This window comes from Prunus avium, chromosome 1, assembly GCF_965620075.1.
Source record: "Prunus avium chromosome 1, drPruAviu1.hap1.1, whole genome shotgun sequence".
NCBI classification, from domain to species: Eukaryota; Viridiplantae; Streptophyta; class Magnoliopsida; order Rosales; family Rosaceae; genus Prunus; species Prunus avium.
The window spans coordinates 41,462,147-41,489,047 of NC_142284.1; the positions used below are offsets into that span (position 1 = coordinate 41,462,147).

General features: G+C 38.1%; 4 protein-coding genes across 5 annotated transcripts; 1 reads left to right on the forward strand and 3 right to left on the reverse strand.

Annotated features, from left to right (window-relative positions):
* Positions 1-901: 901 nt before the first annotated feature.
* Positions 902-3,863, reverse strand: LOC110751291 (transcription factor MYB117-like). Its single transcript, XM_021951734.2, has 3 exons — positions 2,668-3,863; positions 2,033-2,533; positions 902-1,746 (listed from the first exon to the last, which is right to left on the reverse strand). The coding sequence occupies exons 1-3, from the start codon at positions 3,236-3,238 to the stop codon at positions 1,430-1,432; spliced, it is 1,389 nt and encodes a 462-aa protein (XP_021807426.1). The 5' UTR covers positions 3,239-3,863; the 3' UTR covers positions 902-1,429.
* An 8,344-nt stretch (positions 3,864-12,207) lies between these two features.
* EMB93 (Mitochondrial transcription termination factor family protein) lies at positions 12,208-13,257 on the reverse strand. The gene has a single exon (XM_021951711.2). The coding sequence runs from the start codon at positions 13,226-13,228 to the stop codon at positions 12,275-12,277; it is 954 nt and encodes a 317-aa protein (XP_021807403.1). The 5' UTR covers positions 13,229-13,257; the 3' UTR covers positions 12,208-12,274.
* A 1,149-nt stretch (positions 13,258-14,406) lies between these two features.
* On the forward strand, positions 14,407-19,109 carry LOC110751245 (agamous-like MADS-box protein AGL30). Of its 2 annotated transcripts, none has more exons than XM_021951679.2 (12): positions 14,407-14,727; positions 15,167-15,417; positions 16,071-16,127; positions 16,218-16,236; positions 16,373-16,437; positions 16,525-16,540; positions 16,666-16,727; positions 16,849-16,945; positions 17,523-17,570; positions 17,666-17,793; positions 18,059-18,422; positions 18,645-19,109. In XM_021951679.2, the coding sequence occupies exons 2-12, from the start codon at positions 15,233-15,235 to the stop codon at positions 18,651-18,653; spliced, it is 1,050 nt and encodes a 349-aa protein (XP_021807371.1). In that variant the 5' UTR covers positions 14,407-14,727; positions 15,167-15,232; the 3' UTR covers positions 18,654-19,109. The 2 variants fall into 2 exon arrangements, with proteins under 2 accessions (XP_021807371.1, XP_021807370.1); XM_021951678.2 differs by having other exon boundaries at positions 14,412-14,727; positions 16,068-16,127.
* Positions 19,110-20,494: 1,385 nt separating this feature from the next.
* EXPA1 (expansin A1) lies at positions 20,495-22,333 on the reverse strand. The gene is made up of 4 exons (XM_021951753.2): positions 22,175-22,333; positions 21,875-22,011; positions 21,435-21,747; positions 20,495-21,329 (listed from the first exon to the last, which is right to left on the reverse strand). Coding segments are annotated over exons 1-4 (759 nt in total). The 5' UTR covers positions 22,177-22,333; the 3' UTR covers positions 20,495-21,022.
* Between the last annotated feature and the right edge of the window lie 4,568 nt (positions 22,334-26,901).

The following is a 26,901-nucleotide window of genomic DNA, read 5'->3' on the forward strand; positions in this document are numbered from 1 at the left end:
TCTCATATCTTGAAAATACAAATTCATTTTTTGAAAACTATTTGAAGAAACGTCACGAGACGAGCTCTAAGTACATGAGTTCAAGCTGAAATTGGTTATAACATCCAACACACCACCACCCGCTTCGCATTTGTTTTTATCTAATTGTATCAAAACATAGAAGACTTGCATATACCAGGTGTAACTCTTGATCGGCGGATGAAGAAGTTTACCAAGTTTAACTCCTTATCGAGAAAAGGTTAATTTAGTACATAGGAGCTTTCGAAACTGTTTGATGAGGAGGAGCCCAAATAAGCCCAAGACAGGCTCAAGTAAACAATAGCCTCCGTGAAAAGGAACAGTCTTGAGATGGAAATCTTGTATGAAGGCCCAAAGACTAGTCAGCATTCCTCTATCAACCTCAAGTCTTTACTTTAACAGAGGTGGATGACTTTTCAAGTCAAATTCAAACAATTGGTGGAGTGTGGACCACTCAATATTTCCTGTTTTGGGCAACAGACATTGGCCAAAAAAACTTCCAATACCGAATCTCATGTGTAATTGTGTTTAACAGTGAAACCAGTTAATACGGTATTGGATTAATTATATACACCCCTTGACTTGTGAATAGGTACTGCTTTGAGTGTGGGTTGGATTATCACATCATGTTACTTGTTTCAGCAGCAGAAAAATAAGCAAATATGCTTGAGAAGTTGTGGACACTTATCCCACAAAATAGTAAGTACTATTTAAGACAGTTCCAAACGGCTGAAGCCCATGTGCATTGCATTGCATGAATTCTCTCTCAGTAAGATTCTGCTGATGGGGAAAGCATGTTTAACAGTTTCCATCATGAATGCATTGGGAGATATATATACATATGCTTGCTTGGTGTTCAGTTGCAGAATTTGTGCCTCAGTTTCACAGTCCCCGTGGGAAAAGGATGTTCCAAACAGTTCCAATTCCTCTGTTCTTGTCTTTGTTTGCCTCATCATTTCATCATCATCCCCATTTTTTTCTAAGTACTCCTTTTCCCAATTATTTTTTTTAAACAAGTACAAGATTTGAAAACACACAAAACTTAAAGTTAATTCGATCTTCATTTTCTTGAGGTCCATGGAATTCCTAACATGAAACGATAGGAAAATATGGGGGGGAGAGAGGGAGAGAGAACAAATGTGACATGTCAATTTGTAACAATAATCTAATTTATTTCTTTCACCTTTTGGTAAGGGTCTCATGTGAGAGTTTGGGGGTACATAGAAAAAGATGGTGGGATATGACTTAAAGGGGACTGATGCAGATTCTTCAATGTCAGCGAGAACTAAAACAACAATCCTTTATCTTTTACCTCTAATGGCTTCATAGTTTTCTTGGACCACAACCACATTGAGCCCCTTTTCTGATGATTAAGTGAAAAACCCTTTTCAGCTTTTCTTGGCTTCTAACTTCATGTGGCTCCTACCCCAAGAAAATCAATGAATGGTGGTGGAAGGGTCTCATGGTGGCTGCCACCAACTCTGTCCTCATCTGAAGCAGCAGCAGCTGATGGTGAGGGTTTGCCGGCTGAAACTTGACGTGGTGATGCTGATATTGTTGAATCTGAGTAACTGTGAAGAAGGTTGTGGTAGTTTGCCTGTTGCGTTGCCATCATGTATGGTTGATGGTGAGGATGCAGGTTACATAAATGACCCTCAATATCACTTGAACTATCCCAAGATCTGCTCTGGCTCACGATCCCCATCACCCCCTCATTGCTCTTGGTACCTGCAAAACACAGCCAGAGAAAGTATTATAACTTATTGTGTGTTTGTGCGAGAGAGAGAGAGAGAGAGAGAGAGAGAGAGAGAGTTTTAGGCACTAGAAAGGTGACCGATTAAAAAGGGTTGCATTATTCAATGGAAAATAGAAGGTTGAGGCCTCGGATCAACAAAGAACAAGACAATGAGGCAAACTTGAAAAACGGGGAGCCAATAAAGAAAAAGCTCAAAAACCAAAGATGCACGAACAAAAAGAATCGTGAGAAAGGAAGGAGGGATCCTGAATGACATACCAGGGAAGAATTCGAAAGGAAGGACTTTTTTGCTTGGGATTGCTTCTTCTTCCGCTCTGGTCATGTTGGGTGAGCCATTTGAGCCATAATAGTCAACCCCACAACCAACACCATTGTAGCTTGTTCCATATGGGAAAGGAGATAAAGTGCTATTGCTGAGACCTCCATTGGGGGGGAGATCGATAGTACAGTAAGATGGAGGCTCTGTACTCCTTGAGACATTGAAGCTTGGATCTTCCTCCATTCTTCTGTAAACAGTTTGACTGAGCTTCCTCCTCCTGTAAGCACTGGATTGTTCTCTGTACTTCCTGGCCATTATAACATGCCAATGGTTCTTGACAGCATTATCAGTTCTTCCAGGAAAGAGCCTAGCTATCATGGCCCATTTGTTTCCATATACTCTATGAGCTTGCATTAGTCTATCTTCTTCTTCTTCAGTAAAAGCTCTTCTGTTGATCCTTGGGTCCAACTGGTTAAACCATCTTAGTCTACAGCTCTTACCTTTTGAACATAGACAACCACAAAGAGAGATGTGTTAAAGATCAGAATAAACACTAAAAAGCAAAGGAGAGAAGAAAAAAATGGAGCAGAAAACATACCTATGGACAAAGGACTAAAAAATTCTCACTTCTTACCTGATCTTCCTTCCAACTTCTCTGCTATGAGGTTCCAATTCTGAGGGCCATAAAGAGCGACAAGTTCCTTGAGCTTGGAATCTTCTGCTGGCCTCCAATGCCCTCGGGCACAATGTTTTGACTGCCCACTTTCTGTTTCCTTCCCACCAATCACCACATTCTCATTAGGGTACTTCTCATGGTTTATTAGGTTGGCTTTCTGATCATTCATACTAGTCTGATTATTTTCCCCGCTCTCATGATCACTGCTGCTATCTGAGCCCTTACCGTCATCCATGTCAGTGTTGTGGTGGTAGTCCTCAGAGCTTCTGTTGTTGCAGTTCCCCATAGGAGGAAAACCCCAAAACCCCCTCCCATTTTCCACTTCAGAAAGCTTTGAGATATAGCTACTCTCCTGAGAAGAAACAGATGAAACAACGCCATAGTTGGAACTAAGTGAAAGGGAGCCCATATCTGCATAAACCATTCCCATTGAACAAGAGGGAGAAGAAGAGGAAAAGGAGGGAGCAGAGGAGAAGCAGCTGAAGGCATTTGGGTTTTCTGTTACATATATAGCACCATTGTTTGCCATGCCTTCATTTCCTTTCCTGTCACAAATGCTAATGGTTACATCGAACTGTTACAAAGTCATCTTATAATGGCCTTGAAAAGAGGGAAAAACAATTGGCTGTGGAAATAAAAATTATTATAGCAAAAAAATGACACACAGCTGGTGGAAGAGAAAGGACTTGTTTTGCAGTGTTGCAAGAAGGAAAACTAGAAACAGCAAAAATAGCAAATAGTGTTCAGAAACCTACACTACACGGCCTCTATCTCAGTCTCACTGACTCTGTGTATAGGGAGTTGGAGGAGAGAGACAGAGAGAGAAGTGCTTTTAAGTAGTTAACAACCCTGACGACCCTGACCCTATAATTTAACAAGCTCCTTCTATTATTTTACTATTATTCTCTCTCTTTCTTTAACAAATCCCACATCACTCACACGTGTGAAACCTCTCTCTCTCTCTCTCTCTCTCTCTCTCTCTCTCTCTCTATTCATGTTCATGGAGTTGAAGTTGAAGGTTCTTGCTTAAGGCTGTCTCTCTCAAGATTGACAAGAAAGACTCTTAATGTGATGTGTGCTAGCTTGGGCTTGTGCAGGGCTAAGACACTCCCTTCTTTTCAAACCACAGATAGAAGAGCACTTTGACACAAGAGCCCCTCCTTCTGTTGAACACTAGTAAAGATGAAGGTAGGCCAGCCAGCCAGCAAGCCCTCCATCCATCTTCAGCAGCACTCAGCAAACCTCCTTTTTAACTAGAGTTGAAGGCTGTTTACCTTGGGTCTCAGTTAACCACCTGAAGTTGATCTAACGACCATCACCACCAAACATTTTGGCCATGAATTTGCTTTGATTTTCATGTCCCTTCTTTCACAACTATTATAACAGTCCGAAAAGGCCACTTCCTTAACGTCATTCTAAACCCCATCTCCCCACCTGTTTCTCTGTCTCTTTTAGAATAGAGGGTTCATGTACTTTGAGGAGACATCAATTTTATTTTTTGTATCAGATATAATTCAAGCTTCTAATGACCTTGAATAATTGGTTAAACTTTTAATGTCTAACTAGACTCATTTCTCATTACCCTCACCCTTACCCTAAGAAATAATAGCAGATATCAACAATAAATACTAACATGTACAAAATAATGGAAGGAAACTTTGGTCTTATTTTTAGTTTTCACTCTCTGGAAAACCCAGTTGCAGACGTTTCATTTATTGTTTGTCATAGTTTTCACAGGAATGTACTATCTAGGCTTTGAAGAAGTGAGCGGTTTGGGTCAAAATCTTTGAACATCCTGACTCTGCATAATATGAGAATTCAAAAGAAAACAAAAACCCATCACAGAGTACAGATACACAACTCATAAAAAGATAGAGAGAGTAGATCAGTTAAGACCCCCATTTGGTGTTTTTACTATTCTATTAATGAATGGTCCTCACCATCTGGAGTTTGCTTGAATTTTTCAATTCCTCTACAAGACTCTCCAGTCAATTTGTACATACATACCACAGGGGTCCCAGCAAAGCCAAATTACACATGCACGTTTGTGTGTCACTATTCTCCCCTTTCCCTGTACAGGTGCATGCCTGTAGCATTTAAGATGTATGTATCTAATGCATGTGAACATGCTTATGAGATCCCTGTGTTCTTTTGATGTCATCATATCCCACATTGGGAACCTGCAAGACAAACAAATTTCTCTTTAGCCTTGTCATATTCATCCACATAACAACAGTATAAATAAAATGACTAAAACAAAGTTTACAGCGTTCTCAAATATTAAACTTCAATCAAGATGGCCATTATTACCAACTGGGTTCCTTTGTTTGAGGAGAAGAACTTGCACGTCCCGGGGATAGCATTGTTTTGCTATTCTCATCCAATCATGTTCCGCTATGATATATAAGTTTTGCTCCTGTCTGAGCCTACAGATGAAATGAAGGATTAGTTATGAGTTAGCAGACAAGGTTATTAACTGGGGACATGAGAGAGGAGGAGGGGCTAATAGAAACTCTCCAAAATCCAAAAGAACCCCCATTTGTTACATCTTTCAAAAAACAATAGATCACTTGGTCTCCAACTTTTCAGACCATGGGAAGAGAAGTGAAAAGCATGTGTGTGGGTGTGTGGGTGTGTGGGTGTGTGGGCATTCAATATTGACAGGTAAAAATGAACAGTACTTGGTGTACAGAATATATTGTTCCCATCATCATATCTCCCTCATATTATCTGCCTGCCTTCTCTCACTCACCTCTGCTTTCTTTTGTTGTCTTCTTCCTCTGCCAGTCTGCCCCTCCCACTCCCACGTGTGCTCCCATGTTTGCACGTGTAGAACCAAGGTACGAGACTCTGAGGCCCTCGGCATAAATTATTGAGGACCTTTCTTACCTTGTTACCCATAAAAATTGCAGCAACCAGGATGAGGCATGTAAAAACTTGTACGCAAGTAAAATTCAATGATGATTTAATTTTCACATCTCATACCAAGCATAGATGATTGCAGGAAGTTTCTATAAAAATATATCTTTATTCATTGATTTATAAGCATGTTGTTTTGAAAAGTAGTGCAATTTCCACAAAGAATACAGAAAAAAAGAAAAAGACTTGTGTCATATGATGAAACTTGGATTAAAAAGCACGCAATAATTGTGCTGCATCATCAAATATTCATATAGAAGGAAGAAGGCAAATCAGAGATATGAAAGTCACAGATTGAAGTTTCTTTTTTCCCTAAAGCTAGCTATAGCCCTATAGGACTCTGTGAAAGTGTTCTAAATTACCATCTGTATATATATAAACGCAACCTCAGATCTTATACTTAAATTCCTGTTGTACGTGTTGAATTAATGCAGAAAAGATGTCTCCATAGGCACAGGCCTGATGTTCATTAACTCTAGACATCTTTTCATGTAAAAATCTTTATCATTTATAATGTTGTTTTTCTTTGGATGTCAATATTTTTGATATCTTCGTAGGGAGCATAACAAATTGTGCATATGAGACAGAGTGAGGTTTTCTTGTAAAAGGAATGAGAAATCAAAAACACCCCCAAGCTGATGAACATGTGGTTGAGTTTGTTATACTGAGAGCGAGAGAGAGAGAGAGAGAGAGAGAGCGCAAGTAAAAAGAACATGCTTTTGGGATGACCAATGTAAGACATGGGAATAGGCTGGCTCATCATCATCATCATCTAGTAAGGCAGCCAGAAATGCATGAAAGGGAAGGAGTCACAAAGGTTGATGATACAGATGGCCCACCACATAAATTGTAGGACTGTGCCATAAGATTCTATGAAGCTGTTCCCTTGGAACTACGTGAAAAGGAAAACCACTGGCGTCTCAGTTCCTATAGGTTAATAGGTAGATATATTTCATAAATAAATAAAAATTGATGTAGCAATTCAAAGGTGGTGCTGAGGAGAGGAATATTGTAATTAAGAGTATAAGAAAACATCAAGCATAGGAATAAAAAAATTCATCCTCATTCATTGCCCATTTATTTCTATTTCTTTACTCTTATCACTTGAGAGAGATAGAGAAACAGGTCAATAAAACGGGAATAGAGAAGTATTTCGATGTAAGTTAGATATAAGCACGGAAGTCGGCCAAGCAAGCCAACTTTGTCTGAGGACACAAGAACATGCATGATATGGAATTCCCTCACCCACAGCATGTGATTGGATTGGAAACAGTTATTGGAGAGGGTTGTCTGGAAAATTGACCAAAATATTTAATTCCTGTCTGTGTTAAATTAAAACACAAGACTTCAGATTAAGGGGTTCGATTACTCTGTTTTATTTTTCACCCTAGTAGTAGAATAGGGTGGGGTTTCAGTTTTAGCAATGAATTAATGCATATAAAATGTGTAAAGACTGCTCCAAAATCTACCTGACTTTATGTCCCTGTTTTCAGCTCATTCATGGAGGGCCATTGGGCCTATTAACTTATAAAGTTACTTTTCCGCAACTGGTTGAATTTGAGAATTACAAATGAATTAGTTGTGAATCATTGTCATGGAAATGTGTTTAATTAACACTGGTTTTGGAAGCTTTGGCCATTGTTGTGGTCAGAATAAGATCTTTCCACATAAGATTTCTGATGTACGTATATAATCTTAATGCTAGACAATCATTATTTCTAAAAATTTCTATTTATACGATGGATTCCTTTTTTTTTTTTTATGAAATGGGGGGGAAAAAAACCCCAAAGAACAACTAAACTTTATCAATGGGAATCTGACGGGCCCGAGGGGCCCCTATCAAGTCATCACCGAGTACATCAATAGCCCACACGGGGGTATTTTCAAAAAAGCAAATGCCCAAGTCAAGATTGTAGCTCCATCTTGCAAGACAGTCAGCAAGATAATTCTTCTCTCTGTAGACATGTTGAATCTGATAGTTCTCAAGCTGCCTTAGGAGAGTACCGCAGCTATGCAGCAGGCCAGCCAGAGGATGAAAGCGGTAAGCCACAGTTTGCTGGATTAGCTGGACACTAAGTGCAGAGTCCATTTCAATGATGAGCATGTTGACACCTTTATCCAAAGCCATTTTGAGACCAAAAAATAGACCCCATAATTCAGCTTCAAGAACTTGACCAATTCCCAAATTCACAGCAAAACCCCTAATCCAATTTCCAGATGAGTCGCGGAGGACACCTCCAGCTCCAATATTACCAGATGCAGGTTTACAAGAACCATCCACGTTCAATTTGAAGATACCAGTATTAGGAGGTTCCTTAAATTAGCTTATTTGAGGGACATTTTTGTAGGGCTCACTTCCCATTGTATTTAACTAATCCAAACGGTCTATGTTTTAGATAATCATTCAAATATCATTTCTACAAAAAATCATTTGAATCCGATATTGTTTGATCACTCAATTGTGTTATTGAAATTTTAGTACTTTCTTGATGCACTATATTCATTGATTTTGTAGGATATAATTGGATGTTGAAACATTTTCCGATTTGTCTAATTTTTTGCAAGAATGATCTATGAATGTAGATTTAAAAAATAGATGGTTTGAATCGTTGGAAAAAAAATTTGTATGGTACCCTAGAGGGTGTCTCTCAAATAAAATTATTTAAAGGATCCCTCAATAGAAGATAACCATATATATATATTTCAAGTCTATATCCTTTACATAACAAATAAGTGAGGAATGAGAATCAAACTTATGACCATTTACAAAAGAAAACTCTGATATCATGTTAGATAACCACTAACTCCAAAAACTGAAGCTGACAACTAAAACTTGAAAGACACATGCCTCCATTCCAAACATTTCGTGGTTTAATTAAACAAGATAAAGCTGCATTATGATCTAGAGTGTTTTTGGAGAGTTACAAATTTCCATGACTGAACCCAATGAACAAACCATAAACTTATTTCTTTCTCGTATGGTGTGAGTGATTAGGAGTTAACAATGGTGTCAACTATGCATGGATGCATGAATGTGCATGCAATACATGGATGATGATGATGGTATGTTGGGGAAGTGGATACCCTTCAAGTAATTGTGCAACAGAAGCCTAAGAACCAACCAAGTCTACAACCTCTCCAGTCAATCAGGATTGAAGCTAGCTATCAAATTACTATTGTGTGCTCAGTACAACAATAAAGCTAGCTACAACTCTACTTCCATGATCTCTCTCTCTATATATATATATACATATCGTCAGCATTTGTAGGTTTTAAGTTCCAGATATTATATATATATATTAATACTATTCAAGAGAGAGAATATTACTAGTTACTAAATAATGCTGAGTTAGGTGAATTTATAGCCAAAGAAGGGGCAGCATCCAAAGCCATGTCATGCCACATATAGATAATAATAAAGGTGGGAGGAGTTGGACTGCCATAAGCGTTAACAGTCAGTAAGCTCACACTGAACGGAGAAAAAAAGTAATAAAGAGATGACGCACCATCTCATTGCAGCTTCAATATACAATTACCTCATATGGTAAAGAATGGTTGGTTTTTACTTTTTACCACACTAATTTCCATGATTTCCAAGATGTTAAACAAGTAAAAAAAATATAAAATAAAAAGACTCATTGCACAGTACGATCGAAGAGCTAGCACAGTGAAAATGGCTAGTTTATAATAATTGGACCGCATCAGTCTTTCTTTCTTGTTAAAATTAATTTCTCTGAATCTGATTGAATAGTACTCACTTCTGTCAGTCGTCACTCATCACTCATCTGTACCAAAGGAGGGGAGGGGGTATAGTTGGGATTTTGTGGTTTGTTTGTACAGTTTAAATATGTAAGAAGTTAAGTAACTGAGAGTCTGAGAGATGGAAGAACGGAAAGGACTGGGAGGTTGATTTTGTTTGAGATTTTCTTTCATTGATTGGGGAAGAGACACAGCTTTGTTAACATAGAGGAATTGTCTGTGTACCATATATTTTTGGTTTGGGTTTTCCTTATCTTTTCTTTTTTTTAAAAATAAAAAATATACTGAACTTCAATTCAAGGTTGAAAGTTGAAAGTTGATGGGGAAGTAGAACAAGTGATTGTACCAGTCCACGTGCGCTGGAGACCCCTGTGTTGTTTGCAAAGAAACAAAACAGGCCCAACGGTTCATGGTCCTTTTGGACACCGTACCATAAAAGCCTGTCGTCACTCTCACTAGACAAGGATGCATGTGTACCCAAAGAAAAATGGTGCTTGGCTTGCTTGCTTGCTTGACCTTCACAGAGAGAGAGAGAGAGAGAGAGAGAGAGAGAGAGTGTGTTTGGTTTCTTATCTAAGCTAGAACAAACAAGGCATTAAAACAAGAAAAATAAAAACCTTCTGGAGTTTAATTTACTAAGCTCAATGTCAATACAAAAAATTCAGGGGTGATTTAAAGATTTCATGTTTTCATTGTCTGGTGTAATCTAGTCTGCAGGAGCATCATGGGATATTTATCCAGAAATAATCATGAAGATTGCAATTTGTTGCTTGATGTGACAGTTTATAAAGTTTGATAAGTGGTAAGTGTGTAGGGCCCATGCTTGTGGTTGTTTCAAATGCAAAGTCATGAGAGAAGGAATCATACATCAGCAGCATTATACTAGCTGTGTGTGCCTGGTGTTGTTGGTTGATGGATAAATTGGCAAAAGCCTCCTGGACTGTCCTTTTAGGATCCCACTGTGATCTTGTGTGTACCAGGTGCACCACCATACCATGAGCATCAACCCTACTCATCAATAATCACAACTTCAAAATTGCTTCACTCAGATTGAACCAAGCTTGTGTCTGTCTGCAGCAGTAAACTGTAAAAATAAAATTAAAAAAACAAAGCAAAACTGAACCTCACTAGCAAAGAACACGCTAGGCATATATACAAATGTTTATGTACAAAAGTAACAAAACGACATCTATAGACTCTAGTGTTGTTTTCCACCAATCTGTTTCTTAATTTTCTCCATGGGAAATCAATTGCAGAGATAATATTGGTGTAAGTTGTGGAAACAGAAGAGAGTGATGAGTTGGTATTATTTATGCATGAAACAGGGTTTGCCTTTACTTTTAATGATTGCAGTGAAACCATTTAACCACTTTATAAACAGCAGAGCAGAGGGTTTTTGTTTGTTGAGGCTGTCCAGTCCAGTCCAATCCAACCCCTTTCTTCTAAACTAAACAGCAGAAAGAGGAGGAGGAGGCTTTAACCATATGAGCTATGGCCTATGAGCCTATGAGCCTATCAAAATTCACATCTTCCTCCTCCTCCTTCCTCTTACCTCTAGGCTCAAAGTTTCTTAAAACCAGTAGGATCATCGATTGGTCTTTTCAGAGAATAAAGGCCAATAACTCTCACAAGTTTTGGTGTCAGATAAATGTGTCAATGTGGTTGTCAGTGATTCAGAAAGTCAGATAGATGGATGCTTTCGCTTAAGCTAACTGATTCATCTAACGTAACGTAACGTAACCCAAAGAGGTTCTTCAGCTGCTGCTTTTTATAGACAAACGAGTACCTGCCTTGATTTAAGTAACAAACATGGCCCTTGCATTTGCACTCATCATCAATGATGATGCACTCTAATATCCACTGGTTCAATGGGTGCCCGCTCTGCTCTCCTCTCGATCGGTGCCCTATCTTTTTGGCCATCGTGCTAACTCTGCGATCTTAACTTTGCTGCAACATTTTCACCTCGTTAACTTAACTAATCAGTTTATTGTGTTGTGGGGTTTCATTAAGGCTGAGATTTTTGCTACTCAAACTCAGGAGAGAGAATAAATGGGCTGCAAAAATGTTCATTTTCCTTCTTTTTTCTACGGTAACGGTTTACCAACCCAATCCATATTGGCCCATTTTGTCAGTCGATCGGCCCATGTATTTGGTAAACCTTGCTTCCTACTCTGTGAATTGTAGGAAATTTGGAGCTTCTTGTATTACCTGCCAACACAAAGGTTTGACAAACATTCTCAATTTCGAGTTTGACAATAAAAGATTTTCTTGAGACATAGAACATAGGAAAAAAATAAAAAAACAGTTTCATGTTTTAAGAAAATTGGTAGACTATACAAACAACAGAAGAAGTAAAGAAAATATTACATAAAAAATAAGCTGCTAGCACTGGAATAGAATATATATCCCTCACATCACCTCACTCAGATGCCAAGATAGCCGTAGTTAGTACAATACAGATACGTACATATTCTTCATGTTTAATACACGTAATTTTTCCAGGTAAGTCATGTTAATAGCTTATTCAGAAGATACAACTGAGCATGCACTACATTGTCTAAGGAGACTTTGTAGCTTAAACCCAAGTAAGGGGAAATTCAGAAATTTAGAACCATAAAAATTCACTGTCACACCAAAAATTCAAAGATAAAGAACATATACAAAGACCAATTCCTAGCATAATCAGCCATAATATACCATTCTAGCTAGTACCAATTTTCCTTTCGACAATCCACATTATGCCTCATGTAAATATCACAAACTTAACTTTCAAGCTTGCCACAGAAAACTTAGGCCACTGCAGAGTAACTATACAACACCTTAAAATCAACACAATTGGCTATCAATTTCATATACAAAATTCAAGTTACAAACAAGTAAGGTCGGATTACAACCAGCTTCCCTCGACCGACCCCAATCGCATCTCAATCAACCGAACATTAAACTCCCCATCACTGACCTTCAGCATCTCCCGCAACGGAAGAGAAAAGCCGTGCTCAACTAACAATCTATGCCTGGGCTTAATCTTGCCCTCCAAGCTAAACGAAAAGTACTGAGGAAACCTCTTCAGCTCTGCAATATCTTTCTTCATTTCCTTCAAAAGGAACTCAACTTTAGGCTTGTAATTGTTATTTATGCTAAAAGTCAACAACCCAGGTGACCTTATCACCATGTTGACCACCTCCTCATAGCTAAGCCCCAAGCTCTGCAAATACTGAATCTTGGGCAAAAGGGTACCTTCAACGCTCGAAACCAACAGCAATGTCGTATGGCACGTGATCGAACTCCTACCCACGAACCCCAATTCGGTCAAGAACTTCAATGCGGGCCGCAATTGGTCGTCTACGTCGCAGACCAGGAGTCTAGGGCACCGAATTATGGACTTTCGTATATCGGGGAAGGGGATTAGGACCTCGTTGAGTAGAAAATCGAAGATTGGATAGAGATGGGTGTGCGGGTCCACGGTGAGGAGCTGCGGGTACATGTCGAGGATCCGACCGAAAGCTGAGCGCTCGATGCCCATGGAGGAGAGGCAGTTCTCGACGGACTTGAGGGAGGATATAGGGCAGGAGCGGAAATCTGGGTTGAGTTGGAGGGCTTTTTGGGAATTGACGTTGAGGTGGGTTTCTAAGTAGAGGACCTTTTCACGGAAAAGGAGGCCGGAATCGGAAGTGTTTGGGTGGTGGGAAAGTGGGGGGTAATTTGGGGAATTGAGGGTTGGCCTGAGGGAGTTGGAGAGCGATTTGGGTGTTTTAGGGTTAGGGTTTTTGGAGGGTTTTGGAGATGGGATCAGAGACCCTTGAGGAAGAAGGAAGAGCGTTTGAGGTTGGAGCTGTATCATGGTGTTGTGGACAGTGTGTGAGCGGGCAGAGTGAAGGTGGACAGGCCTTTATCCAGAGCTCCCAAGGATGTACAAAACGACATGTCGTTGGATGTTTTTAAGAGCAACAAAATGAAAACCCTTAATAAAAAGAAAGTTCTAAATCCAATCCAATCTCCCAAATTATGGATGTAATCTAGTCTAATCTGTAATTGAATTTAACTCTAGTGTTGTAGATATTTGAAATAAGTATACTATTAATAATTTAAGTGCTTCAAATGAAATTATGTAGTACACTACGGATCTCAAGTCTCTGCATTTAGCTATTGTGCATTTAGCCGCATTTCATTACATCCAAGCCATTCTAAGAATCTAACTGTTTAAGAGATGCCACATCATCAAGCTTTGAGTTTTTTAATATCTAAATTGATGTTGAACTAGCGTTAATGCTCTTAATATTTTTTTTCTACCTTCGGCCTTGAGCGTCTTCACTTGGGTTGAGTTTATGCTTTGTGATGTAATGGAAAAACTCCCATGTTTGCAAAAAAAATTTCAATTCCCAACAAAATCAAGTATAATTAATTAATTTTTTCTTCTTCCAGTTCACATATTTTTAATATTTTTGTGTTCATTAAAGTGTATTTGAAATGTAAATATTAAATTTTAATTTGGAAACTAATTCATTTTGGAGTGCTTTTGGAATTACCAAATGCGCTATGATGATGTTTTAAACGGTGGAAGTAAGAATCCAAACACGTTTCAATGATATTTAAAAAAGTGAATGTATAAATCCAAATGCCTTTTGAATCTTTGATGATGTTTTAAATGGTGAACGTGTGAATCCAATTCAAATTCAAATACGCACTGATGACGTTTTAAACGGTGAGTATATGTAGTGAATACGAGTAGGGGAATTTGAACTGTGTGTGCATAGACCGAATAGTAAACACAAACAATAATGCATTTTCCCACCATTAGTTGTTTCCTAAAATGACCATAAAGACATCATCTTCTTAATCAAAACATGCATGGGAATTGGGACAAAAAGGGAATTTCACAAAATTTAAGTTCCAAAACCACCGACTAACCGCCACCCAGCAACATATTAAGAGAACCGAAACCTCAGAGGTTGAGGTTGGTGTTGGTGGTGATGGTGAATGTGAATCATCAAAATCATGGACGAACTGAAACGTGGGTTAGGGAAGGGACCAAGGAAGGGGAGGGCGAAGGACACAAATGAAAAGAATTGTTTTGTTTGGTTGGTTTGGGAATTTCTGACGTTTCCGGTTCTCCCGCTAATTTCGTTTACCGATTTTTCCGGTCACCCGGTCGTGTTATGTAAAGCTATTTGTAAGCTCACACACACCCTTCTCTTTTTCTCTCTCCGTCTCTGTGCCTTTTGAATCTCCTATTGGCTGGCTGGCCAATCTCTCTCTCTCCCTCTCTCTCTCTCTCTCTCCGAACATTTCAGACGTTTCGATTATGTTTTTCTAAACTCTCTGTTTCATTTCCTCTTCTGGGTAAGTTTCCCTTTTTTGTCTTTCAAATTTTATGCTATATGATGATATCCTTTTTGCCTTTACTATTTTTTTTTTCCTTGTTTACGCTCAAATTTCCTTTCTTTTTTTTTTTCTCGGTTAGGTTACTGGTTACCCTTTATATAGCTTAAATTCTCAAATGGGTTCTTGTTAAATTTAATTTTCTTATCTGGGTTATACGATTTTAATCACCCCTGTTTATGTAAGAATGAATGAATTTGGTCATTGCGTTATGTAAAATAGGAAAAAGCATATTTCTTTTTTATCCGTTTTGTTGAATTTGCGAACTTGTGGTAGCATGTTGATGCTTCATATTCATATCCTGCTAATGCTTCTTTAAATGCTTCCTGAATTGTGTGAGTTAGGATATTGAACTGTGGTGGATAGATTGTCATGAAAACATGTATGATTTTTTTGGTAGGCTTTTCAATCTTTGGGACTGTCAAAGAGGGGGATTCAAGAGTGAAATTGCGGCCGAAGGTGCAGGATGGGAAGGGTAAAGCTAAAGATAAAGAGGTTGGAGAATATAAATGGGCGTCAAGCAACTTATGCTAAAAGGAAGCATGGCATCATGAAAAAGGCTAATGAATTATCTATACTCTGTGACATAGATATTGTTCTTCTCATGTTTTCACCAACCGGAAAGCCTTCTTTATGCAGTGGAAAACGCAGGTATGTTCCTTCTACTATTGAAAAATTAAAGAATTATATTACCTGGCCAGAGGATATAAAGAATCACACAAGGTTATCATGTTTGCTTGTGAAAACTAGTCAGTTTCTTCAAGAAAGTTAAGCCTTAGTCAATCAAAGCAATTGATTGGGGGAATTCTGTTATTAAATGTCAAATATGTGAGGCAACTATCTAGGTTAATAACCAAATTATCTTCATTTAGGAGACAATGTGAACCTAACAACTAAGAAGAAGGAAGATTAAAGACCTATGCATGTAGAATTCTATAGATGTATGAGAGAGGTTCAAGCATTGGTTCAATATGTTTCACTGTGTATCTTGCACTTGTTGGTACTGATATATACACGTATACATTTGTGTGTGTGTATGTTAATTTGGCCTCTTTTATGAGAAAGGCAGAGTAGATAATATGACAATACCATAACATTTTTATTTTTTCTTTAGTTTTAAACAAGCCTCAATGTTTTATTCTGAAACCGAGATTAGTAAGTATATGACGATCATGCACTGGCATTATTGAATATCATGTGTCCATGCAGCTTTGTTTTGTGAGTATAACTTCTGATTGGGAATATCATTGTCATCAGTAACTTTCCCTTTTCTCTGTTTTTTTTTTTTTGGTTGAGTTTAGTAGCATTGAAGAGGTTATAGCAAAGTTTGCTCAACTAACTCCACAGGAAAGAGCCAAAAGGTAACTTTCTTCACTTAAAGAATCAGTCATGTATCTGAATTGAGTTTAAATAGAACCCTGTCTAAATTTCTTTTTATTGGATTCTAACAGGAAGCTGGAAAGCCTCGAAGTAAGTCCCTTTTGATACCTAACTTTTGATTAAATGATGTTATCATAATTACCCTTTTTTCTGTTTGAATGTAACATCTGTATCATTGTCACTGCTATCTCTTACATAATATTTTGTTTTCTCGTTGAGAGTTTAGGCACTGAAGAAAACATTCAAGAAGTTGGATCATGACGTGAATATACAAGATTTTTTGGGTACAAGGTATGTGCGCTTGCATACTGGCTTAAAAAAATTTCGTAAAAAATTTGTAATTACACTAAATGTGTTTTTCGTTTCTTTTTGTTTCAGTTCTCAAACAATCGAGGTAAGCATGCAAACTCATGTTTCCAGTGTGATTTTTCACCATTCAAGTCTCTTGGTCACTACTATTCGTTGCTGCAGCATGTTTTTTATATTCCCCCTCTCTTTTCTTTCCTTTTTTTTGGACAGGATCTGACTAACCAGTCTAGGTTATTGCAAACCCAACTTTCCGAAATAAAAAAGAGACTAAGGTGAATGCCTGAAAATTTGGGTTGGAGAGTTTTCTGGTTTCATTCATTTACGTTGTAGTGAAAATTTACTATGGTTATTGACCACACTATACTAATTTTACACCAATCTTGAATTCCGCAGCTGTTGGTCTAGCCCTGATAAGATCACCAGTGTAGAACAATTGGGGCAAATGGAAGATTCAGTAAGAGAATCGCTTAACCAGATTCGGACACATAAGGTATCCCTCTTCTTCCAGTAGGTCGCATATGAGGAAGTTTATTGTATGCCCTGCCCAATGTGAGGATTTTGTTGCTTGCTAAGGTTGCCAGTGGGCAATTTTGTCATCATCTGGCTCCAAGTTTTTAGCTTCGCTAGCTTTTGTAAATAGCCTAGCTCTCCAGTACTATATGCCACTGAAATTTGAACTTTAGGATATGTGCCTCAAGAAATTGTAGATGTGACCCTTAGTATTTCTCTCCTTTCTTTTCTTGTGGCCTGGGTTGTGGTGCCTTTCTTTCATTTCTATCTATTTATAATTTGATCACTCTGTTTTTTCTGGAAATTTATGTGAAAGGACCTCAAAAAGTTAAAGTGCCACCCCTAGAGAATAGTTAAGTGTGTATGAGTCCACTGGAGTTTGAGCGAAAAAAGTGTTGGCAACTACTGCAATACACAGAATAATAAAAAAAATTATTACCACTGTACAAAAAGGAATGTATAATCTCCAATTGTATCCTCTTTCTTTGTAGGCTACCTTCACTTCCGATTTGTTCTAGACCTTGTGATACTAATGCTATCCATTTTTCTGTTGGCAGGAAAACCTACAAAAGCAGCAACTTATGTCGTTAGAGTGCACTAGTCAGGTAAATAACTGTTTCTGGTTGTGAAACTTTCCTGATGTTTTATTTACTTATTAATACGGGCAGACATAGAAGCTTAATGATTCTCATCTTGGCAGTTCCAAAATGGGTTGCATATACCTTTCAGCATGAGTGCTGAGCAACAGCTCCAGCCTTTATCATGGATTCCGACTAATGAAAGCCGGCATATGGTTTTACCAGAGGACCCAAACTTGCTTCCCCATAGGTAAGTGTTTGTTGAGAAGTACATACTAGCTCTCCTAGCTACTATTTTATTTGGACTGATTCCTTCCAGATCTTTGTGTAAGACAAAAATATAGTTGAAAAGAAAGCAACACGTCCTGTTATCAGATGAAGTTCTTCACAAATGGAACATCAAATGGCTTCTTTATCTAGTAAACTTTTGTTAATATAAAAAAATAATGAATTTCTCTAATGATTAATTGCCATTATCTCACAAGTGTAACTCAGTGGAGAATGTCTTTTCCTAGGGATATGGAATGCTCTGCAAGTTCCTCCTTTGGGAGTTATTCTGGTTACCTTGGTACAGGAAAAAGTTCAGAGATTTCTACTTCTGGGCAAGAAAATGGTATTCTTAATGACTTAAGTAGAACTGCTCCGCTGAGGCTACAGCTGGGTGGGCAATTTCCTTACCTGCCGTACAATCTCAATATGCTGACTGATACGAAATTCCAGCCACCAGCAGAAATGAGTCCTCAAGAAAACCCTGTGGAGTATCATGTTAATGGAAGCTTTGAAGCTCCTAGACCCGAGTTTTACCCTAGTCAGCATAGTTGGGCCTCTGCATCTGGTCCTTGTGCTGTTACCATGTTTGACGAGCATTTATATTCCCAGGTCCGTTTTCCCTTCCCATATTCTGGATTTTCTCAATAAATCTTTCTTACTTGTTACTTGTTTGACTAGCCTATTATTTGTGCCCTTTTAATTGAATTTCTAACTCCTGGAAATGTGTGAATTAAGATATGAGCGAGAGTGTCTACAAAAAAGATAGTGTGTGTTGTTTTTCCTTTAGCTGAACTTCTAGTGTTGTCTAACTTTGCTGCTTGATGCCAGCAGTCAAACTGACGTTGAGTGATTTTGTTGTTCATCCGCTGATGGGGAGTTGCTGGAGAAATCTGTTGAGTGCGTGAGAAGTTTACTTATCCATCAAGGTTTTCGCAATCGTAATTTTTGCCGTGGAAAATATAGAACGCAACCACTGAGTGTACAGCACAGGTTCAACACATAACGGCCTTGTCATTGGTCATTAGTCCCTTGCCAGAAGGAACGATGGTGCTGACGCCCAACAATGAGGCACCAAAATCTAATGAGAGATCTTCTGTGTGTTTATTATATATGATATAGGTTCTGTTGAGTTTCTTTTTGCCCTCCTCCCCTCATTTCTTGGCCGTCAAGGTTGCTAGTGGCAGTTTAGGATGCAGCCTTCCCTTGCTCCCTCTCAGTAAACTGAGCTGTAAATAAAAGTACATACAACAATATAGTATAAAAGCATAAAGATATTGGAAAAATTTGTCAACAATTCCATGTTGCTGTCTTTACACACTGCAAACTGTGGGTGGACAATTGCTAATGAGATGCCAAGTGATTCAGAAAGTTCCAGCAAAACATGAATTGGAACCACAGAGCAACTGTATGCACAGTATGACATTTGTAAATTTTTATTTTTATTTTATTTATTTTTTAAAATGAATGTAGATGAACTGTGTTATGTGAATCGCCACATAAAAAAGAAAAGGAAAAAAAAAAAAAAGGGTTGGTGTATGCGATGCTTCCTGCATAGATTCTTTGGTAATTTCTTTTTGTTGTTAACTGGTATGAATCTTGAGGCAATTATGTTTGACAGAGACATGAAAAGCTAAGAGACAATCAACGAGACATTGAAAGATTGAAATGAAATGTCTTTACAGATTTTTGAATCCAACTCATATAACATTGTACCACCAACCAATTATTCACTCCCACCACTCAAAAAAATTCTCTTCAAAGATTTACAGTATTAAGTTAGTCTTGTAAAGTAGGTAGTAACAAAAAGTTGTTTGCCTGTCACCATCTGTTAAAACGCCAATTTACGGGAGGAAGGACATGAGAATATTTTTTTGGGCCCTATCTTGGCTGAGCATATTATACCCGATTATATTCCTAAATTGACCCTTGATTTGATTAATTATCATTCTTTCCAAATTGATTTAAGCCAACATCACTTTTCCACACGTGAAGTGGAAATTTGTGAGACACATAAAATTCAATTCCGGCCCTCATATCGAAAATGGTTTATAACTTTTTATAGCATCAAACCCAACCTAGGAAAAACTTATTACCAAACACAACCTTGACTAATTATGAATTTGTGAATTGACACACTGGCTATGGTTATGGATGGATTATGAATTGGCTCAGTGTAAAGTTCTTTTTTTAAATTAAAAAAAAAAACAAGCGAGATATTGGAGGAGGTAGAGTTCAAAAACTAAACCTCGGATGGATAACTGTTTTTAACCCCTTAAACTACAAGCTCCTTGCAAAATTTCTTAGGTATGTAATTACTGCAACTTGCCCATGTTTAGAGAAGTGGAAGAGAAGAACAAGCAACTTGTTTTTATCTGGGCTAAAAGGAAGAGATTGGGTTTTTGAATAGGGCCTCTACCTTAAAGTGCCCCAATGGTAAGCCTTGGCCCTATTTCCTTTCATTCGCCCTTGATGCTTCTTTTCAGACAATAGCCCTTGAGGTTTAGGTTTGTTTTTAGCCAATAGCCCTTGAGGTTTGTTTTTAGACAATAGCCCTTGAGGCTTTTTTTTGGCCAATAGCCCTTGAGGCTTTATTTTAGCCAACTGTCCTCTTTGAGGATAAGACATATTGAATTGAATCATTTTCTAAATAATTCATTAACACAAGCTCAAGAAGCAAGAAATAATAAATTAGCAATCCATTACGAAGTAGAAAATGGAAATATACATTACTCTTCAACAAACTTTAAAATATAACAACAAATCAGCAGGAAGGAAGCATCAGCTGATTACAATAATGGCCTTACAAAACAAGCAGAAAATGCTTTGCTATTTCAAACACTAATGGCGGGTGGTCAAAGTCCACCACCTCTGCCAACTTCAGCTTTAACAATTGTAGCAGAAGTAAAAATAAAAATAAAAACAAGACCCAAGAAAGGGTTTAGGGTCCCAAAGATAGAAGGGTACCCTACACCCCACGCTGATAAAATTTAGAGATTAAAATGATGGAGAGCCATTTTAAAATAAGCTAGCCCTCCTCAGACTTTGACCATAACATAGAGGCCCAAGACTGAACGAACAGACCCAATAACTACTATAGTATACTAACTAATATCCTAGTATACTAAGAGTCATACTAATCTTCTAGATACTTGGTATATATATGTAAAAATCACCCTAGGAAATGGCTAAATATATAGAGGGCAGGGGCCCTAGCGGAGTTGGGCACCACTGTAGGTCTGCCCGAAGGACCACCCAGCTGGGGCAGCATTGTAGGACACCACTGTGCGGCCATCACTGGTAGTGACCTTGAAAGAAAGGCTTTGGCCATTGAGGTAGGAGTTGCTTTGCCAGTTCTGGCCCCAATTTCTGGACATTGCTTGCCAACCAGTCCTGGACCCTTTGACTGAAACAGAGTGCACATCACCGGCACCACCAACGTTTGTGATGAGGACCAGGTTGAAGTAGGAGTGCCCATTGATGGTGAATCTGATACCTCCCCTTCTCCTGCAAGGTACCCTAAAAAAAAAAAACCCCAGAAAAAAATTAGTACTTTTTCAACCACAAATCTTTTCAAAAATCTAAAGGTTTGATATTTGAGCAATGAAATTTCACTAGGCCTACCTTCTGTAAGCAACAGGCACAACACCAGCTTTGTACTGAGCAATGTGCTGGAAGACAGGCTGAGAGAGGTCAAAGTGGTGCTGAGGAGGATTGCACCAGCCCCCAGCATTGTTAGGAAGGGCATTGTTTGGTGGGCAGAAATTGGTGGCTGTGACCACAATGGCACCAGGCAAGCACCATTTGGGGTCATTTACACACCTAATCTCATAGCAAGAACCACAGCCCAAGCCATTGTTGAACAGAGCAGTGCTCAGTGCTGCAGTATTTGTCCCATACCCCTGACTGTAGAGGTTTCCATACCCACAAGCACCACCTATAGAAAACAAAAATCCCCAAATAAGAAAAATGGTACTCAAAGAACATCTCAGAGATCTGAAAGACTCTTTCTTTTCTCTTCCAGAAACAGAAAAAAATGGATATTTTTTAGTTTTTATGCATACCCATTGTCCCAGAAGCATCACCGCCTCCATAGAAAGTGGCACGAGCGTTAACCCATCCACCTCCACCATAAGCATGCGCACAGGAGACCATTGCAAGAAGACCCACCAAACAAAAACCATAAGCAAGAGCCATTTTCCTGCGCACAAAAACCAGTGAACCATTCAGCATTTTCTACATCAGAAAGACTCAGCTTTTTTCTTTTTTTTAATTAAAATTTTTTAAAAAGGTGACATTTTTTTCTTTCTAGTGTGAACACTAGAAAGAAAGGGGAATGTGAGAGAGAGGGACAAGGTTATTACATTGGGATGAAGTTGAATGATGAGCCTTGAAAATTTGAACAAAGGAGAGAAAATGTGAGGCAGAGGAGTGAGGAATGTTGGAGGGGGTTGGGGGGGATTATATACAACTTTGGGGCAAGGGCTAGGGACTATTTAGCCACCATGACCACTAACATAACACTTTTTTTTTTCCTTTTTTCTTATTTAAGCTGTAGGGGGACCATAAACTGCTGGGCTAACTGGTTTTACAATAGCTAAAAACAAGTCCTTTTGAGGTGGAAGGGCAGTTTTGGAGGGGAAACCGTGTGGTTTTTGATGGTTTCCTAGTAGGAAATTGCCCAATCCTACTGAGACATAGCGGTTTTTGGGCTTTTTGATGGGTGATGGTTCCATTAGAATCCATACCTCACACATGCAGACCACTGCCCATTTGCCGCAACTACCCTTTTCTCTCTTTGTTGTTTTCTATGCTGCTTCTCTCTGCTTTTACTTTTCCTCCTCCTCGGTTTTTTTATTAGGTTTGTTAATTAATTAACTTATTGTATATATTTTTCTCACAACTCACACCAGACCAGACTCACCACACCCACCTTTTTAAAAAGAATATAAAGAGTTTTGGTGAACTGGGTCTTTCTTGCTCTGTCCAGGATTATACTTACCTAACAGAATTTTCCAACTTTATTACAATGTAACCCTAATTTAATGCCCATGAAATAAAAGTTGCAGACTTTATTTTATTTCTGAACCACAACATTTGCTGTCCTAGCCAGAGAAAGAAAAAAAGGAAAAAAATTTGTGCTGTGTCTCTGTCTCTCTCTGTTTCTCTGCTATGGCACATCTTGAGACACACATTTCACAGTAGCCTTAACTATACAGCCGTTTAAGAGGACTTGGGGGGCAGGAAGAGAGAATTCAATGCCCATATCTTTTCTGGTAAACGAACTGAATGAACATTTTGACCCATGAATCTTCTTCATTCAATGCAGGAAAACTTACTTGTAATAAGAAACGTGTCATTATATTATTCGTCGGGAATAACAAAATATTACTATTCCCGTTGCATGAGAGTGTTTCTCCATTCGCAGAAGGCGGTGCACCAGTTACCATCTTTGATCTATATTGGATAATTCTCATCTACGGCCCATATTCAACTCGTCAGGTTCGGTTACTGCAGAGCAGACGACTCTATCAAATCAAAACAGTGAGAAGATATATAAAGAAAAAGAAAAGGGCAAAAAAGGTCCACACAGTCCAGCAGAAGCACATGGGTGATGACATTTTTAGCAGCTTAGGGTGTCTTGTAGTTGAAGAAGACCTCAAATCCCACTATTTATTTCTCTTTCTTGTTTCACATCTATCATTTTGTTTTGGGTTGTTTTGGATTTAAAGAAAGCAAAAAATGGAGGAATGCACACGTGGTTGTAGGTAGATGTGTGGTTATGAAATTTACACAGGTGACAAGCCTATGTGCGGCTTCTAACTATTGCTCTGTTATCTTTCTCTTACATTAGCTAAACGTATTAAGATCTTGATAATTTTTTATTAAGAAGATAAGATTTTGCATGGAAAACGATTCCAACTTGATTGGCGAGATGTTAATAAGACCGCGATTCTCGGCATTAGTGTCTCTATCTAATGGCCAAATATAAGTCATGTACGTAATTTATGGTAGCTCATTGACTTGAAAGAATCTTCTCGTTTTTATACTTTATACCTTCTCTTGTACGGCTTCATTGTCATGTGTACAATTTACAAATCAAACAATGAAAAATTCACAATTTGACAGAAGTTTAATCATAAAATCCCAGATGGGGTTTAATTAGGGAAGTTGTATCTTTCATACTAAATATGAACACATGTAATGAATTACGATTAATTTATACTGTAATAGAGAATTATGAACCCGTCAATCTAACATCATCTACAACCTACTAAGTATGAATTCGTACCGTAGAAAACTCCGGTTTTCGAAACCTAATTAATGAGCTTAATTACGTATTGTTGTTATTGTGAAAATAACATTCTTGGCACAGTTAAACTAATTACCTAGGTGTGAGCTCTTCAAGATACGTGCCATTTGTCTGCTGAAAGGGACTTATTGAGTCCTTCAACGGCGGCAATTTGCAGCTGCACATGCAACTGTTTTGGCCTCATTGTCCTTGTTCAAAACCCATTTGGGCTTCTACACGATTTGCTTTTGAATTTTTGTGTCTCTGAGAGATTTTCCGACGCAGAAGCATCAATACAAGGATGAAAGAAACACAAGAAACAGACAATGTATTTCATAATCGAATCTGATATTCTAAAATTACACTGCAAGGCGCATAGGGAATTTTCTCCATATCTTCCATCTTCAGAAAAAGAAGAGATAAGTTGAGATATATTTTATTTGAAAGTTTGAAAGATTAACGGCCAATAACCAACTTGTAGTTGAGATATGTCCAACTGAAATAGTCCAACTTGCTTTTCAACCATGTCCTTTTTGTAAGATTCCATCTGGACCGTCCATCGTTCCAACGCAATCAAATGCTGATGCCGGTCTAGATTTTGCTACCTTTTTCTGATCTCTCATACCTTTCACTGTTTCTAAAGGATTCACTGCCCTGCGAGTCTGCGACCATGTCTAAGGTCAGGATTTGATACTCTGAACCCTGCAAGGCTGCAGCCTCAAGTCAAATAAATACATCGAAATACAAAATCCCCTCAATCAATTCTTGAATCTTGACTAAACAAATAAAGGCATTACTAACTAAATCAAGCTAAAAATCAAGCTAGGTGTTCATTTGACTACATAAGTTACTATAGCCTTTATAAGAATTTGTTAATAAGGATTAAAGATTTGATTGTGATGAAAGCGATAGGTTGCGCAAGTGATTAAGAATAGTTACGCATGCACTCTGAGGTGGTATACTTGAATCATCTCGCTTGTATTTATAAAAAAAAACATAAAGATTTAACTGTGATTGAAGTAGTGGTGGTAATTATAAAACGCCGGTGAGGCTGACTGTAATTCCCAACTCATCATAATCTGTATTCATCTCTCGTGTGCTGTGTTGTTAGAAAGTAGGTTGTCAAAGGACTCCAAGCCAAAGATGAAACAAATAATAATCCACCACCACCCCCAACATGTGGTCCAGGCAATCCAATAGAAAAATCTCATTTACCCAACAGAAAAAAATGAAACAAAAAATCTTATTTCCTTGTATGTCCAAATGAAACAGAAAAATTAAAAAGAAAAAGAATGGTGGAGAAAGAAGATTGAGTTTGGTGTTTCAGTGTCCCCAGCGGCCTTACAAGCTGAATTTTCAGAGGGGAAGAAAGTGACAGAGCACAATGATCTAGAAGCAGGGGCACAACACAAGTTAAGGGAATGTGAGTGAGAAGAGAGAAAGCTAAAGCCCGTGATCAAAGGAGTTGTTGTTGTTGCCTAGTAGTAAAAGGACCAAGTGTGAGAAGATAGATTTGGCTTTTTTCAGCTTTGTTTTCTTGTCTCCTCTCTTTTAATTTTTAAACTGCCTTTGGTTAACCAACCCAACTACCTCTAGCAACAATAATATCCTTCCTCCTCTCCTCCTCTCCTCCCTCTATATTCTATATAGCACTGCGGAAAGTTGTGTAATTGATTGCGAAATCAAATACGTGCTCTAAAAGCGCTTCCAACTACTCACAGGATTTGGTGAAGTGCTTTCAAAGTTTTGGGGGTTTGGTTTGGTTTATCATTTTGGTTCAACAAGTATTAATGATGGCCGAAAAGGTTAAATTTTAAAAAGGGTTCTTCATTCCACAAGGGGAAGAGTAAAATGATAATGGAATGAGGGCCCTCTCTATTTGATGTCAAAAATACTTACTTTGAATCTCGTTTATTTCTACCAAGTAACATGTAAGTCACTTACCATACTAACTTTTTTAAGTGATATTGTGAAAGAAGAAATGTTGCCGACACTGATTATGCTTAAGATATGCATTGATTCTCTTGTTACTTTCTTTAATGATGGATCACTTGACTTTTAACAATTGATATTAAACCCTATAAAGTTATGCAAAAGTTTGCATTGGATCTTGTTTTTGAATTTTAAATTAGTCCACAAAAAAGGTTTGGAGTCAATCGACTACACACCAATTCCCCTTTGGGCCATGCAGGTCCCATGGTTTTTAAATTTACATCCATTTTTGAGTGGATTCTTGTAGGTTATGTACTCATGCGACCCTTTATTTTCTTCTGTGCTCGATATCATATCACAATGGTCATTTCGTGCCTTCTGTTATTCCATTCTCCCACGTACCCCTCATACATATATTGCACCCGTGAACAAGAACAAGAAAAAACCAAAAACAAAACTTTATCTACTAAAATGTACGTAGTGAACGGTCAAAAGAAATTATATATACGTACATACATATGAATTTTTATGAGTAAAATAATAAATTAATAGTACTTCAATTTAATCAAATCCAGCTGCCACCTTTCTTGTCACGCAATGTCTTTGTTGAAAAATTGGGGTGGATTAGAAAGCTTGAGTTAATAGCATTTAAAACTATCATTTTCGGGTCGATTTATTTCTGTACAAAACCTGATTCATGGTGTTGCATAGCAGGACCAAAATCGATGTGATGGTTAACTACGCATTAGGAATTTCCTCAACCTCTCTATGATCAGATAGAGCAAATTTGAATCAACTAGGTCAGAGATTCCATGGCTTTAGAGAGGGAGACCCCTATTTGAAGCAACTAGCAATTAGGGTTTAGTG